This window comes from Drosophila mauritiana, chromosome 3L (genome assembly GCF_004382145.1).
Source record: "Drosophila mauritiana strain mau12 chromosome 3L, ASM438214v1, whole genome shotgun sequence".
In the NCBI taxonomy this organism is placed as follows: Eukaryota; Metazoa; Arthropoda; class Insecta; order Diptera; family Drosophilidae; genus Drosophila; species Drosophila mauritiana.
Genome location: NC_046669.1, coordinates 3,560,835 through 3,574,179, shown reverse-complemented (window position 1 = coordinate 3,574,179; position 13,345 = coordinate 3,560,835). Strand labels below are relative to the sequence as shown.

The 13,345-nt window shown below is 43.6% G+C and overlaps 1 protein-coding gene across 1 annotated transcript; it reads right to left on the bottom strand.

Moving 5' to 3' along the window:
- Positions 1 to 12,283: 12,283 nt before the first annotated feature.
- On the bottom strand, positions 12,284 to 12,998 carry LOC117140805. The gene has a single exon (XM_033303904.1). It carries the CDS (start codon positions 12,914 to 12,916, stop codon positions 12,425 to 12,427), a length of 492 nt encoding a protein of 163 aa, XP_033159795.1. The 5' UTR covers positions 12,917 to 12,998; the 3' UTR covers positions 12,284 to 12,424.
- Between the last annotated feature and the right edge of the window lie 347 nt (positions 12,999 to 13,345).

The following is a 13,345-nucleotide window of genomic DNA, read 5'->3' as shown; positions in this document are numbered from 1 at the left end:
AACTCAAATGCAAAACAGGCAATTTTTCTATAAAATTGTTGGGAGGATTTCGCAGTACCCTGACGAAGAGTTAATCAAGTAACCGACGGATTTGGCGGCCTAGAGAAGTTCCTATCGTAGGAATCCCAGAGATAGAGTATCTCCAGCTGGCGGACTTGATCCACTGATTTTGTTAATAGTTTCGATTTTCCTTTTTTTTCAGCAACCAAAGTTATTTGACTTTCAAATGAGCTGAATGCGCTGCCTGCGGCAGTTTTTCAGTATCTGTCTTTTTATGAGTTTTTCCGCAACATTTCCAACTGCCGCGATTTCTGTGGCAATTTGCAATGCAAAACTGCCGAAAACAAAGAAATGTTTTTCGGTCTGCCCAAACGGACGACAATAAAAAGCGACAGTTGACTCGTGTTGCAAGATATATTGTTGTTCCCATTGTTTGACAATGTGATGTGCAAAGAGCCACTGAAGTTAACTTGCGAATAGAGCTGGCAAGCAATAGATAATGCTTTCGATTATATCGGTTATGTGGTTTTAAGGGCCGCACAAAGGTACAATACTGCTAAAACTATATTTAAGATATATTTTAAAGGCTCCGTGGAAATATTAGTGTAACCCAAGATCTTGTTTCTCCAGGGAAAGCGCTTTTAAAGGCTTCGTTGCAACTTAGTGTGCAATCGATGTTGCCTCAACCTAAATACCATCTCTAGCCAAAGACCTAGCCAGGAACTCAACTTAGTGGGTCAAAACGCATTTGCCCAACAAAGGCGACCACAAAAATGAATAATTACGGGCGAGCATTGCCGGATAATGGCACATATTTATGGTTCCAACGATGAAGTTGTCTCCTCGCCAAGAAGTAAGGTAGCAAACTGGCAAAGTAGCAACTGGTAGCAGAAATATGTCCCGGTAATTTACCAAACATATTATCACAACAATGTTGACGGCATTAACGGTGCTTTCCATACGTGTAAGGCCGCTGTAAAAGCCGCCTGAGAAGCGCGATCGGCTGCCAAAAAAGCAGAAACCTGGCCGAATGAAATATTTGTAACACATTAGTGCAAAGCGATTTCTAATGGCCGACACATTTGTTAGCCCGAAGTCGGGGATTTAGTCGGTGAACTGTGCAGTTTCGCCGAATGCCAGCCCATAACTCATCTGTTCTCCAGCTTGGATCTCTGCAGTAATTGATAGTTGGGTATCGCCGCTGTAATGGAGATATTTTCCTGAGAAATGTGTAAATTAAATGATTGCCATTTCTGGATCACAGCTGCGGTTGCTGGCAAGCGGTAAAGATATCGGCAATCAAATCGATTTCAGGGAGTGTAGAAACTATGAACAACATTACATCTTACATGGATAGATCCACATTACAGATTACACAAATCTCAAAATTATAAAAATTATATATTTTTTATTGGAACGCAAGGCATTTCTTAACACCTTAGAGTTCTGAATAAGTAGCATTCAATAATATATACATTTTCTGAATACACTTTTGATTGCAGAGTGAAAGCACGGCGTTTTCCCATGGAGTTGCGTTGCGTTTTAAGTGTCTCCAATTCGGTTGAATGCACACTGCACATTCCACATTCCACCGACCGACATCTCTGAAGCACTTCGAATGCCTTGCACTAACATGAGCATAATTAAACAAATATTTACACACTTTAGTTGCCCAGTCACTTACCGTTTGGCTTCTGCAGATGTTGCTGCTGCGACATTTGTTTTCCTTTAACTGGCCAAGCTAACCAAGTTGACCAAGTTGACCAAGCTGTCCAAGTGGCTAACGAAGTCTCGATTGGAGGAGCCCTTTGGGGAAAATTTCCCTTTTACTTGAACGAAATATCAATATGCCACCGTGGAAAAGACAAACAAAATGCTTGTTTGTGGACACTGCTTAACTATGATTTTCCACTGATTTTAATGGCCTTATGAGGGTTTTTTTTTAATGTTTTTTATTGGCTCAATTAAAACGAGAAATGAAAAGATTCGTGGCTGTGCAGTGAGTGATATTCATATCCGAAATTCCAGCACGCTTTATGACGACGCCCGATTTCTGTCCAGATTATTCACGGTTCCCCGCGACACTTTTTATATGGATTTTACTTTTTATATTTTTATGAACTTTTTTCTTATTGCTCTTTTCTCTGGAAATCGGCTTTCAGTTGATTTTTCATTGTGCCCGGCTCAGAAAATATTAAAATGAATCTCGTTGACGAAATCTTTATCTCGGGTAACCCTATATGGCGTATATGGAATGGTATGGTATGGTCGGTTGGCATGGGGCTACCGTTCGAAGTGCTTGACATCGTTTTGGGGACCGGGTGAAATCCATCCATCCATTGTGCCCATTAATTTGTCAATGATAATTCGCCGTCTCTTTATAATTGCTGAATGATATAACTCGCCGTCACAATCGATCAATTTGGCATACATAAATTTGCTTTGTCCGCACAGATCGGAGCGAGTGAGTTATATATCCCCGTGTTTATATATCTCCTACCCGGGCACGATCTGCGATTTTAAACACGTCAGTTGCTGTTGCTGCTGCTGTTGCCGCTGCAGCTTGAGTGCTGCACAAATTGCCTGTTGGTTGGGTTGCTGCAGCCCGTCTTAAAGTAGCTTTAATTAAAGTGTGCGTTTTAAATGTCGACGTTTGGAATTTATTGGCTTTTTATGCTTGAATCTGGCCGGTCACTCTCTAATTTTATTTGCTTTTACGTGGCCACACAATTTGCATTGTCCGTGTTCAGTGGCCGCTGCTCCTCTCCGATCCTCCGATCCTCTGACCGTCCGATCTGAGATCTCCGATTTTCGATCTCTGATCCACATCCCATTCCTGGGCCATCGTTCTGTTTTTATGATATACTTAATTGAACTGCGCTGCTGTCGATGTTAAATTCGTCTTTAATTGTTCAATTGCAATCGGTGGCCATTTAGCCAATTCGCGTTTCCAATTAGCCGGAATGGATGCACGCAGCTGGTGGCCCATTAGCCGCCGGCTGGCCAACTGCCGATCGCCACTTCCCAGGGGCTAGGATTACCCCAAGCCATCCAATACTCACATCCATCTAAGCTTCTCAACCAGAGTGTCAAATGCCCATATTGCGCGCACTGATTTATTGTGTGTGTAAAGTGTCACGCCGGCGACAACAGCCACCGCTGTGAATGTGACTGCGATTGTGACAGTGACTGCCAATAAATACTGCTACAAAATCTTTTTAATAGATCAGTATTTCATGTTCCTGTAAGGTAAGAAAAAAACAATGGTATTAACCCTGAATTCCTGAGTGATTTAGTCATGAAAGCTACCTTAGAAATTAGAAATAGTTAAAAGAAGCTTTCAGTCATTTTTTTCGGTCATTCAAACTAGAGTATAGCGAAACTGAAAGTATTCCAGCTTAGTTTTATAGTCTTTTTTTGAATAAAACAGAGTATTTTCTCTGAGTGTCGCTATGACATGTCAGAGAACGAGAAATGGGAGTCAGAAACAGCGAGTCAGACTGACAACTGGAAATGTCATATTGCAATGCATATTAAACGCTGGCTAATAGGAATCCAAAGCTGTGGCAATTATGGCCATGGCAAAAGGTTGGCCCAGACAACGATTAAAATCGCCAGAGTTTCCATCTTCGGTGTTGGCGTATTTCTTCGCCAATGTGCGGGTGTGTGTCAGAGATTGCCAGCCGCATGATTTGTAGATGATTTCCCTCGATTTGCGAATGCTCCTCCAAAAAATGAGTCATTTTTCAAAACAATAACTTGTAAGACCCACCGAAAAAAAGCAGCCAAAAATCTAGATGCCAAAGATTTGCGATTTGTAAACACTGGAGAGCCCGAAAATAACAACAATAACCGAAACTAAACCACAGAAATCAATAAGAGAAGCGGCCGAAAGGGAGCAACTGCAGCGCATATTGCGCAGGCGTAGCCATTCTGGGGTTAAGGGGACCATCAGCGGGTTAAGGGGAGGGAAGTGTGACTAGCTCCACAATTGGGCAATTGAATTCGCACGCTTGCGCGCCTTTTTTTTGCCAGCTCTTGCAGTTTTTGTTGCTCTTGCAGCTTCAACGGATGTCGCAGATGCATCTCGGAAGTTTGTTGTTGCAGTAAAAAGCCAAACAAAAATGAGTGCCAGCCAAGATATTACAAAAATCAATTACCAACACCTCAAAAAGCTGTTGCCATTGTAGCTCTTTCTGTTGCTGCCAGCACAGACACAGCAGCAACATTAACAACGTCGACAACACCAGAGCGGAGGTACACAGGGAGAAATAGTTGTGACCTAATAAGTACTAGTGATATTAGCGATAGTTAGGGAAACAAACTTCTAGGTTACGTTCTCGTCATTTTACTATGTATGTTACCAATTTGACCTGCATAAGTCTACCTGCAGTTGTAATAGTAATAAAAAATAAACATTATTTACTACATTACAACTGCAAGTTATATATTCTAGTGTATAATCAGACAATCCCAAGAGCTGCAAAGGGAACCTTAAATACCCTTATAAATCTAGTTCCTTGAGCAAGGAGACCTCTTCCTTTGGCAGTTTGATCCCGCAATCCCTACCGTACCCAAGCTCCAGCCGATCAAACTCGTTTAAAAAACATCCATGCCCCGTGTCATTGGAGTTAATTCGAAAGACGGCGAAACGTGCGTGGTTGTTGGTAATAGACACAATCATAAAAATGAAATATATCTGAGAATCTGCCATGGGAGACGAGGCGAGGCGAGGCGCGTCTTGCGCAACTTTGTCTCCGCCGCTAAAAAGACTATATCAAAAATAAAAAAATCATAAAAACTTGGCTGCCTCATCAGCAGCTGGGAAAGAAGCAGAAGAAGCTGGCAGGAGTGGTTAAGACTTGCAGCTCGAGAGCGAAAATCGAAGCTGGAGGCTGCCCGCCAGCGCTCGTCGATGTCGATAGCCAAAAATGGTAAATGGGATAAGCCAGATCCGAGAGAGAGCCACGCGTGGGCTGTCAGAGTAGGATCCCCTCAGCCCGTCCAAAGCCACCAAGCCCCCATGAACCCCCCTGGAAAAGCCATTGCATAACCCACTCTTGGGGGTGCTCACTGTAGCCTCCCGCTGCTGCCCGCAAATATTTAAATTATTTCATCGCATAACCAAAATGGCCAATAGGCATGGCCAAATGGTGCGGTGTGAGGGAGCAGGGGGTTGGGGGATCGAAGATATATATCCTGATCTAAGCTTCCTTGCCTCGCAGACCCATAACTCATGCAAACGCCAAAAGCCTTGTGCTCCACTCGCTTCCAACTCGTTTAACAATTATTATTGGTGATTAACACGGCATGTACAAAGGCTACAGGTGCTTTCCAGGGGCTCTCCGAGGGGGAGGTGGTGCAGGTGGTGGTGCAGCGACAACCTTCGACACCTGCAGCCATGCCACCAAAAGCGGCGGCATGTGGAGCACTCGGTGGCTCCCAGTCGCGACTCACGTTCGCCTTTTAATTAAAATATTAAACGAAAATGCAACTGCAAAAATGAAATAGAAATAGAAATACTGCAAGTGGGGCAAGAGTGTTGCACTGCCGGTGTCAGGGGGTTAAGGCGAGGGGGCGGTGCACTCAGGGGGCGGTGTTTGTTGTTCTCTATATTGCCAACAAATAGAGAACCACTTCGATGAGATAGAGATAATGGGTTAGCTGTGTGGGAAAAAAGTCATGAATAAATCGGTGTACCTCAATATTGGTAGTAAGTTGTTCATTCCGTTTCGATTAACTTACATGCTAAAAGAGTGATGAATAACTTCCCAGTTTTATTAAAGGGTATCTGACTTTCTAGATATTGATTTAGTAATGCAACAAATTTACAACTGCTTCGATCAATATTTGATTTATGTTATGAGGCATCTTTCACCATATACCTCTGCCGTTTAACACGCAGTCTTCACTAAAATTTCCCCAGTGATCTCATGGCCGAGTGTGTTAACTGATTAAGCGGCGATGGCGATCAGGTTCATCGATCGCCCATAATTCTCACTATGGGCCAAACATAAGCCGACACTCTCTCTGTGGCCCCCTGATCAAACTTGGCATATCGATCTTCGATTAACATGCGCCGACAACTCGACAACAAATTTCAGATGTCTGTGGCATGAATAATGCAGTGATCCGGCCAGATCGTGCCAGATATGCGAGGCTTTAGCCCAGGCGCACAGCACTATCTTAATTTCGATCATAATTTCGCTGACAACACTTGACTATTTCTGTTTCTATTTCTATTTCTCCTTAGGGGCGATTAGGGCCCACGCAACACCTTTTGTTCGGATACCGACTTAAGCTTCGATTCTGGTTCGGATCTGTGCCAGCATTATGCAAATCGAGGTTGAAAGAACTCGCCTCGGCGACCTCTGCGCCCATCGGCTCTTCTTCGCTGCTCAGCTCTTTTTGTTCTCTCGGGGATTCAATCAATAAAAATTATGCTAATTAAATGCCATTTCATTGAGGGAACATAAAAATCCACACGCCACGCCATCGACTTAGTGAAACTCGAGTTTCGGTTTGAGTTCATTCACAAAAATATACTAGAGGGAATGCACTGACAGAAAAAGTTGCCATACTTTTAGAGGGAGTAGGCTACAAAATATAAAGGTCGAAAAGACATGCACAACAATGTAAATACTTTGATTCTTCGATTCTTATGTAAGCATGTAACATTTTTTTTTGAGTGTTCCAATATAATTGGTTTCTATTTGGAATCCCAGCTTCTAAACACGACCGTTAACAAATTCTTACGCAGCCACAAAACACTTTTTAAACGTGCTGGGTTGCCTCGTTTTGCTTTTGGAACGCTCGCGTTCGATCTCCAGCTGTTATTGAACTTGGCCAACTTTGCGGAGTGACTCATCGCGGAGGCAGAGTCAAGAGGTCTCCAGCTTTGAGCCTGAGTTCATCCATCCAGATGGAATGGTCTGGGGGAAAAGCAAAAGTGTGCCAAGTGGTCAGCAAGTCAGCCGGCAACGGAAGTTTACTTGCCCGCATTTTTGCCGGCCGTCGAAGGCCAAGCTTTTGCACTCTTGGCCAACTCAATCAATCAGCTGGTAATGAAGAGAGATATTTCTGCGGATGGGGGCAGTGTTTCCCAACTCAGGTGCCAGGGGTTAGTCAGGGTTCGTCTGAGGAACCGGCGGAGAGACCCATCAATGCTCTCGGCTTCTATCAGTTGCAGTTCCCTGTCTCATAATGATATTGAAATATTTCTATGATTTATGTTCTCTGATCTCTGCCGCTCGCTGCAATAAATCATCCGTCGCAGAAAACTGGTAGCCAATTGGGTGAGTCGCAATCGCTGGTCTTTCGACCAGACTAACGCACAATTTTTTGCGAAAAATTTAAAGAAAATTGTAAGTAAAGTTTTCCATGAAAACATAAGTGTGGTGTTAATAACGACCTATATCATTTGCTTCAAGTGGACCAAATTTGTTCAGATCTCTTTATCTTCAAGTATGGGATCTTGAAATACGTTAGGGAATTTACTGAGATAAAATGCAAAACTCTGCAGCGAACATCTTTTTCTCGCCACTTATCTCAGAGATAGCAATCTCCCGCAAAAGTAGCCTTTCCTCCGTCAGTTGGCCAATAAAATCGCTTCAAGGCTTCCACCTTTTTTGTCCCAGTCCCAGTCGCAAGTCCAGACCAAGTCGAAATCGAAATCGAGGTCCACCTTGGCCTGTCTCCAGTATTTTTGTATTTCTGCCTCGTTAATGTGTCACCTTTGAATTGTGTCTCCGCGGTGGAAAATCGGACGTGCACTAGTTTTCGCCTCGGTTTATTTTTATCTCTCCGTGTGTCAGCGACAACACAAAACGCCGACTCCTGGCGGCTCCCAGTAGTGGCCACTGTACAGTGTCCACTCGCCGCATGCACTGCCCCCGTTGATCAAACGAAAATGTCAACCCAACTGACAGCTTGACAAATATTGACGACGCTTCGCGCAAGGCGAACCTCACGACGACTGGCTGCTCCACTTTGAAGGTGCTCGAGATGGTGATGGTGGCTCCGGCTCTGGATCTGGACCTGGCCACTGTTCCCGTTCCCCACAGGGTAATTAGTAGCCCCTGGTGGACATTTTGGACCCACTTCACCGCCACTTGCCACCGATACAGGGGCTTTGATCTCCGCCGGATAGCCGACCAGTTGGTCTGCTTAAAGTCTGTTTTATTGGGGGAAAGGCCAAGGATTGCGGACTATGTGTGTTTTATTAGGTAATGCAAATGTGCTGCCAGTTCGGCCGACGAAACACTCACAGCGATACAGTGGACGTACTTAAAATATTTTATTTGCTAAAGACGAAATGCATTTCGAAAGCAGTTTTGTTCTTTACAGATATGTGCTCTAAGAACAGCAGCACCCAGATTTTTATTATTATAGATACACGGATTGCGAACTTGTTGCTTTACAACCCAACACCATTCGGTAATGTCTTTACAAACTGCGAGTTAGTACAGTTGTAACTGGTTCAAACTTCCGAATAGTCACTGTACTTGCTTGCCTGTTTGGCCCACTTTGCAAAGTGCGGCATTTGGCTTTCGGATTGGCGATCTGCGATTTGTATCTGCGAGATACAAACATGCTTTTAGCAGCATTATAAACATTTTGTTGCCCAACATTTTTGCTACTATTTGTCATCGCTAACGCATTCCGCGAATCAAAATTTCGAGAAGGGGCATTTTCGGGGATCTTTAATTGCTTTTGATAAATCGCCGCTTAATCCGCTTAAGTATTTCGCCGGGGCTTTATTTTCGACTAATTTTTCAGTGCACTAATTAAACAAAGGACACACATTTTAAGCCCACCATATGAATGTGTTTTTTATGCGCGGGCATCGAATAAATTGGAGTTTGTCTGATTGGATTTGGATTGGTGTGGGGACTCGTAGTCGGGGACTGATTGGGCTATGGCTAATTAGCGTGGGGGGCAATCCATCATCAGGCAAAACACCGCATCATCACTTCCCCATAATAGACTTCACAACAAACTCCCCCATTAATTCGGCATTAAATTTCATTTTCAATTGTGGCCGCAACTGGAAACCAAGTCCAAATCGAATCGGATGAATCGATTATTGGGCAATTTCGAGTACGGGAAAAATTACAACGTGTCCATTAGATTATTAACTTGGCTCGAAAGTCAGAAAACCTGCTGAGCGGCATGTGTGCTCGGCCTTTTGGAATCGGAGTTGGCTCATTAAAGCGCTCCAAACTGAATCGGAGCCGGCCCGTCGCGCCTCCTTAGTTCAATTATAAAGCAATTGAATTAGCCTACGAGTATCCAAATGGCTCTCTGATCTCCGACCAATCCATCAATCAGGTAATCCAGCGATTACGCAACTCCAGACTGCCAATTTTGGCGCGTGAGTTTCTTGGGCTAATTGAAGGCGAAGTACGCGGCGGCGTGATGTGCAAATTTCGGTATTCGATTTTGGTGTTTTTGTGTAGAAACTGGGTTACCGGCTTAGTGGGTTAAATAGGTCGCACGGGTTAAGAGGTCCCGCAACGGGGAGGCCCCCGAAATTAAATTGCGCAAGTCCCATTATTTGCCATTTGGGAGCCACCCAATTGCAAGGTAATCAAAACACACATATATCTAAATTGCAGCTTCATTGTTTTTTTTAAACTATCATTTATTCATTAAAACACATAATCCTCTACAGAATGTGCCAAACCTCTTAAAATCACACATGTGTTTTTTCACCTTTTGATTTCCTTTTAATTATTCAGATCTTCACAGTTTGTAAACTAGCAGAAATATGTGTATTTTTTTATCCCTTAGTTGGAATATTGCGTGTCTCGATGGAGTTACAATTTTGACCACCTTTCAAGTCCACCGGCACGTGCCTCATAAAAAAACATAAACTTCAGTGTCGACAAAATGCGGCGTAATCATTTGGCAGTGAAATCGGAGGTGGATGAGGATCCCAAGTTCCCTGTTTTTGTGTCCATCGGAAAGTCAGGCGGTCATAAAAACTACCCCAGAGGTCAAACAATTTTGTGGCACAATTTTAACACCTTTTAGACCGGGACACGAGCCAACTGTCCGAAACTGTAGCGAAGGATCCTCGAGATATTTATGGGAAATGGGTATGGTATCTACTAGAATAACAGGAAGGAGACTGAGAAAAAAGTTTTTGTATACAAGTTGGCTGATATAAAATGAAAACAAGGATGTTTTAAGCCTCTTTACATTACCTCTGTATGTATACAAAACAAGCAAGCAAACCTTTTCCATAGTTTTTGCATTTTACTATAGCAAAAAGAAATTCAAATGATAGCATTATTTTCGCCAGTGTATGTGTGTATGCATTTTAATGTATTTTTTGAGTCATCCGAAGTTGGTCAGAAATCGTGGCAGGACACGCGACCCCGAGCGCATAATTTAATTTTCACGGATCCCCGGGACGAACTGAGGGTTGGAAAAGGCGAGGGACGTGCGTGTGACATATGGTTAATGAAAACGTTAACTGATGATAAACTGGCGAACTGGCGGACGGAGGAGTTTTCCTATAGTCCCTCTGCATATTAGTTCCTGACATTATCATTAATTAGCGACGGAAAGGGGCCACGAAAGGGCGATAGGCGTAGTGTGATAAATGTTGGTCGCTCTTGAATTTAGCAACGTTTAGCATGCAACAGTCGCAGCCGACTTCCAAATGGGGTTCTATGTTGCACTACCATAACTGCGCCTGGCAATCCGACGTCCAACGCATCTTCCACGGTGAGTCAGTTCGTGGGCTTTAATGTGGCCCCGGTTTTCTTTTTGTTTTGGCTAATGTTTTTGCCTGGCCGCCCATGTGCCATGTGTTTGGAGGTTTCTGCGACACTATATTGGTTGAGGTACTGTCACTTCTTTACATCGCGTGTGTTCATCATAGCTGCAAATAGTAATTAGACTTGCAATTGTTATAAATCAATTAGAATAAAAATATATGAAAATAAATATACCTTGAACTATTTATTCGACAAGGTTTATTTTGGAGTTTTTTAGAGAGTGTTAACCAGCTCGACTTCTCTGGGCAAATCTTGCCTGGTTGTCTTTAAGTTTGTTTCTTCCATGTAATTGGTCTTTGTTTGCCATTTGATGTCATGTTCTCTGGGCTTTGGGTTCTCGATTCTGCGGGGCTGTGTAGGCTGCAGGTTGTCTGTCGTCTTTTTATTTTAATTTTTTGTTTTTTTTTCTTTTTTAACTCACAACGATTGTGCAACACGCAATTGCGATTGCTTTCATGGGCGCTGATTTGCCGCTCGCTGGCTGCCATTTGCATGGAAATGGAAATGTTTGGCCAAATTACGCGTGCTCTTGGCTCAGTTTATGGCCAATATCCCCCTTCTTCCCCGCCCCTGGTCGCGTTTATTCGCGCTATATTGTTGTAAATTATTGCGGCTCCTTTGCCGCGCTCAAGCGGATGTGCGCAATTTAGAGAGCTGCTTGCGAGTGTTAGATTGTCACTTGAATCTGACTGAGGTGTTGGCCTTACTTTGGGCCTTACTTATGGTACGACTCACATAATAAACTGAACAAATTTTGAGGTCATTCGAGCTATTCCCTATAGCATTACAGTTGCATTTTCATTTATTTGGTAAATATATGTACCTATCTGCAGAGACAGTATAGTTTTTAACCACTTTACGATGTAACCGAACAATTATGAGACTTGCGAGAAAAGAAAGCTTTACCTACTTGGCTCAAAAAGATCGAAACGAAACTGATTTACCTTTATAAATACCATGCCAGCATTACATGCCTTCGAGGAATAAGTGCGGCGAGTGAATAAGGCGACTCCTCCGCGCAGTAGCTATCAGTTTAATTGAGATTGATCGTGGCCAACTTCCGTTCCAGTGCCCATTGCGAGTACATTCCCCAGAAGACCCGATACTGGCCCCCGATAAGGGACTCTGTGTGGGCACCAGTCGCCCCGTGACATCTGCGACTTCTGGGGTCGACCAAGATTTATGGCTCCTGTCAGCCGCGTCCCTTTTCGCTCCTGTGCCACACTTGCTCGTCTCACACATTTGCAGTTGCATTGATTTTTGTCACTTGGGGCAGCCGATTGGCATCGCCTCGTCGCGTGCCCCACAATTAATCACGAGTATCCGCGGGCATCGAACGGCTCCTCCGCCTCCGGGACAAGTATCGAGTATCTGAATCGAGCTCATAAACGACAATCCGCCTGACATATGAAGAGTGATGTACAAGTCGCCGGCTGCAGGAAGCGATTGTTCATGGTTCCACCGCACTCGAAGATATCGAAAAATATTACAATTGGTTAAACTTTCAGTTGCATTTATATTAGGGAAACACATTGGAAGAGATGTCTTCCTTCCAGATGTCCACCCTCCAAAAATAAAAACAATAATAACAAGTAAATTTACAATTCCGATGCGTATTATTCTGTTACTATTCCGACTCAGTGGAGAAAGTAGTTTGCGATGCGTAGGATCAGGGACATGGCTTTGATGGGATCGAGGCGCATTAGTGTGTCTAATTCTGGGTTCACTATCATTGCCATCAGAATCAATCGTCCAATGTCCTCCGGCAAAACCTCGTTCCGTCCCATTCGCGTACGTATTAGAGGACTCCACTTAGGTACAGCAGTGTAGCGAACTCGACGAGGATAAGCAGGGCGAACTATTGGTCTTTGCAATAGAACAGAGTAAACCCACGAGTTCTCATTGGACAGATTCAGCGGCATGAAAGGCCCGCTTGACAAATTTGGTAATGAAGGTCCGGAAAATATGTAGATGTCAGGCATCACACGATTGGCGGTCCTCAGTTCTTCAGGGATAAATCTTGAATCCAGAATCAATATAATTCGCCGGGGCTTATTTGATGGGTTTCTAAGAAGCTGCACCACTTCGTCACGGCAAATACGTTCGTTGGGCCTAGTTCTGGCGTCCATATTGGAGAAATTCAAATAAATTTCTTATCGATCAAATTCGAAAACTTTTCCTGCCGTCTGGTATTTTCTAGACTTAATTGTGACTTTCTCTCACAATTTCTCACTAAACAACTGGAGATGACAACGAATCAGAGTTGTCAAATTTTCACACAGCGTTAGCGACCGACCCCTTTTATAAGTTTCTTTAAATTTGTAGTTTATTTAAAATTTAGTACTAATGGACCCATTTTATTTATAAGCATGAATGGATACAAACTCGTGTCTTAAGTGTCAGAGGACAACCTTATCACTTCTGGCCAAATCGAAAGCCCATCGATCGATGTAAACGGGCGATAATGGCTAGGGTTGCCAGCCCAAGTGTCAGATCCACTCACTATGCCACACTTGAGTTGCCAAGGCTGCCACCGAAGGATAGGATTGCCAGCTTTC

Coding starts and splice junctions, on each gene's coding strand:
- LOC117140805 (XM_033303904.1), bottom strand. CDS start 12,916: ATGGACGCCAGAACTAGGCCCAACGAACGTATTTGCCGTGACGAAGTG.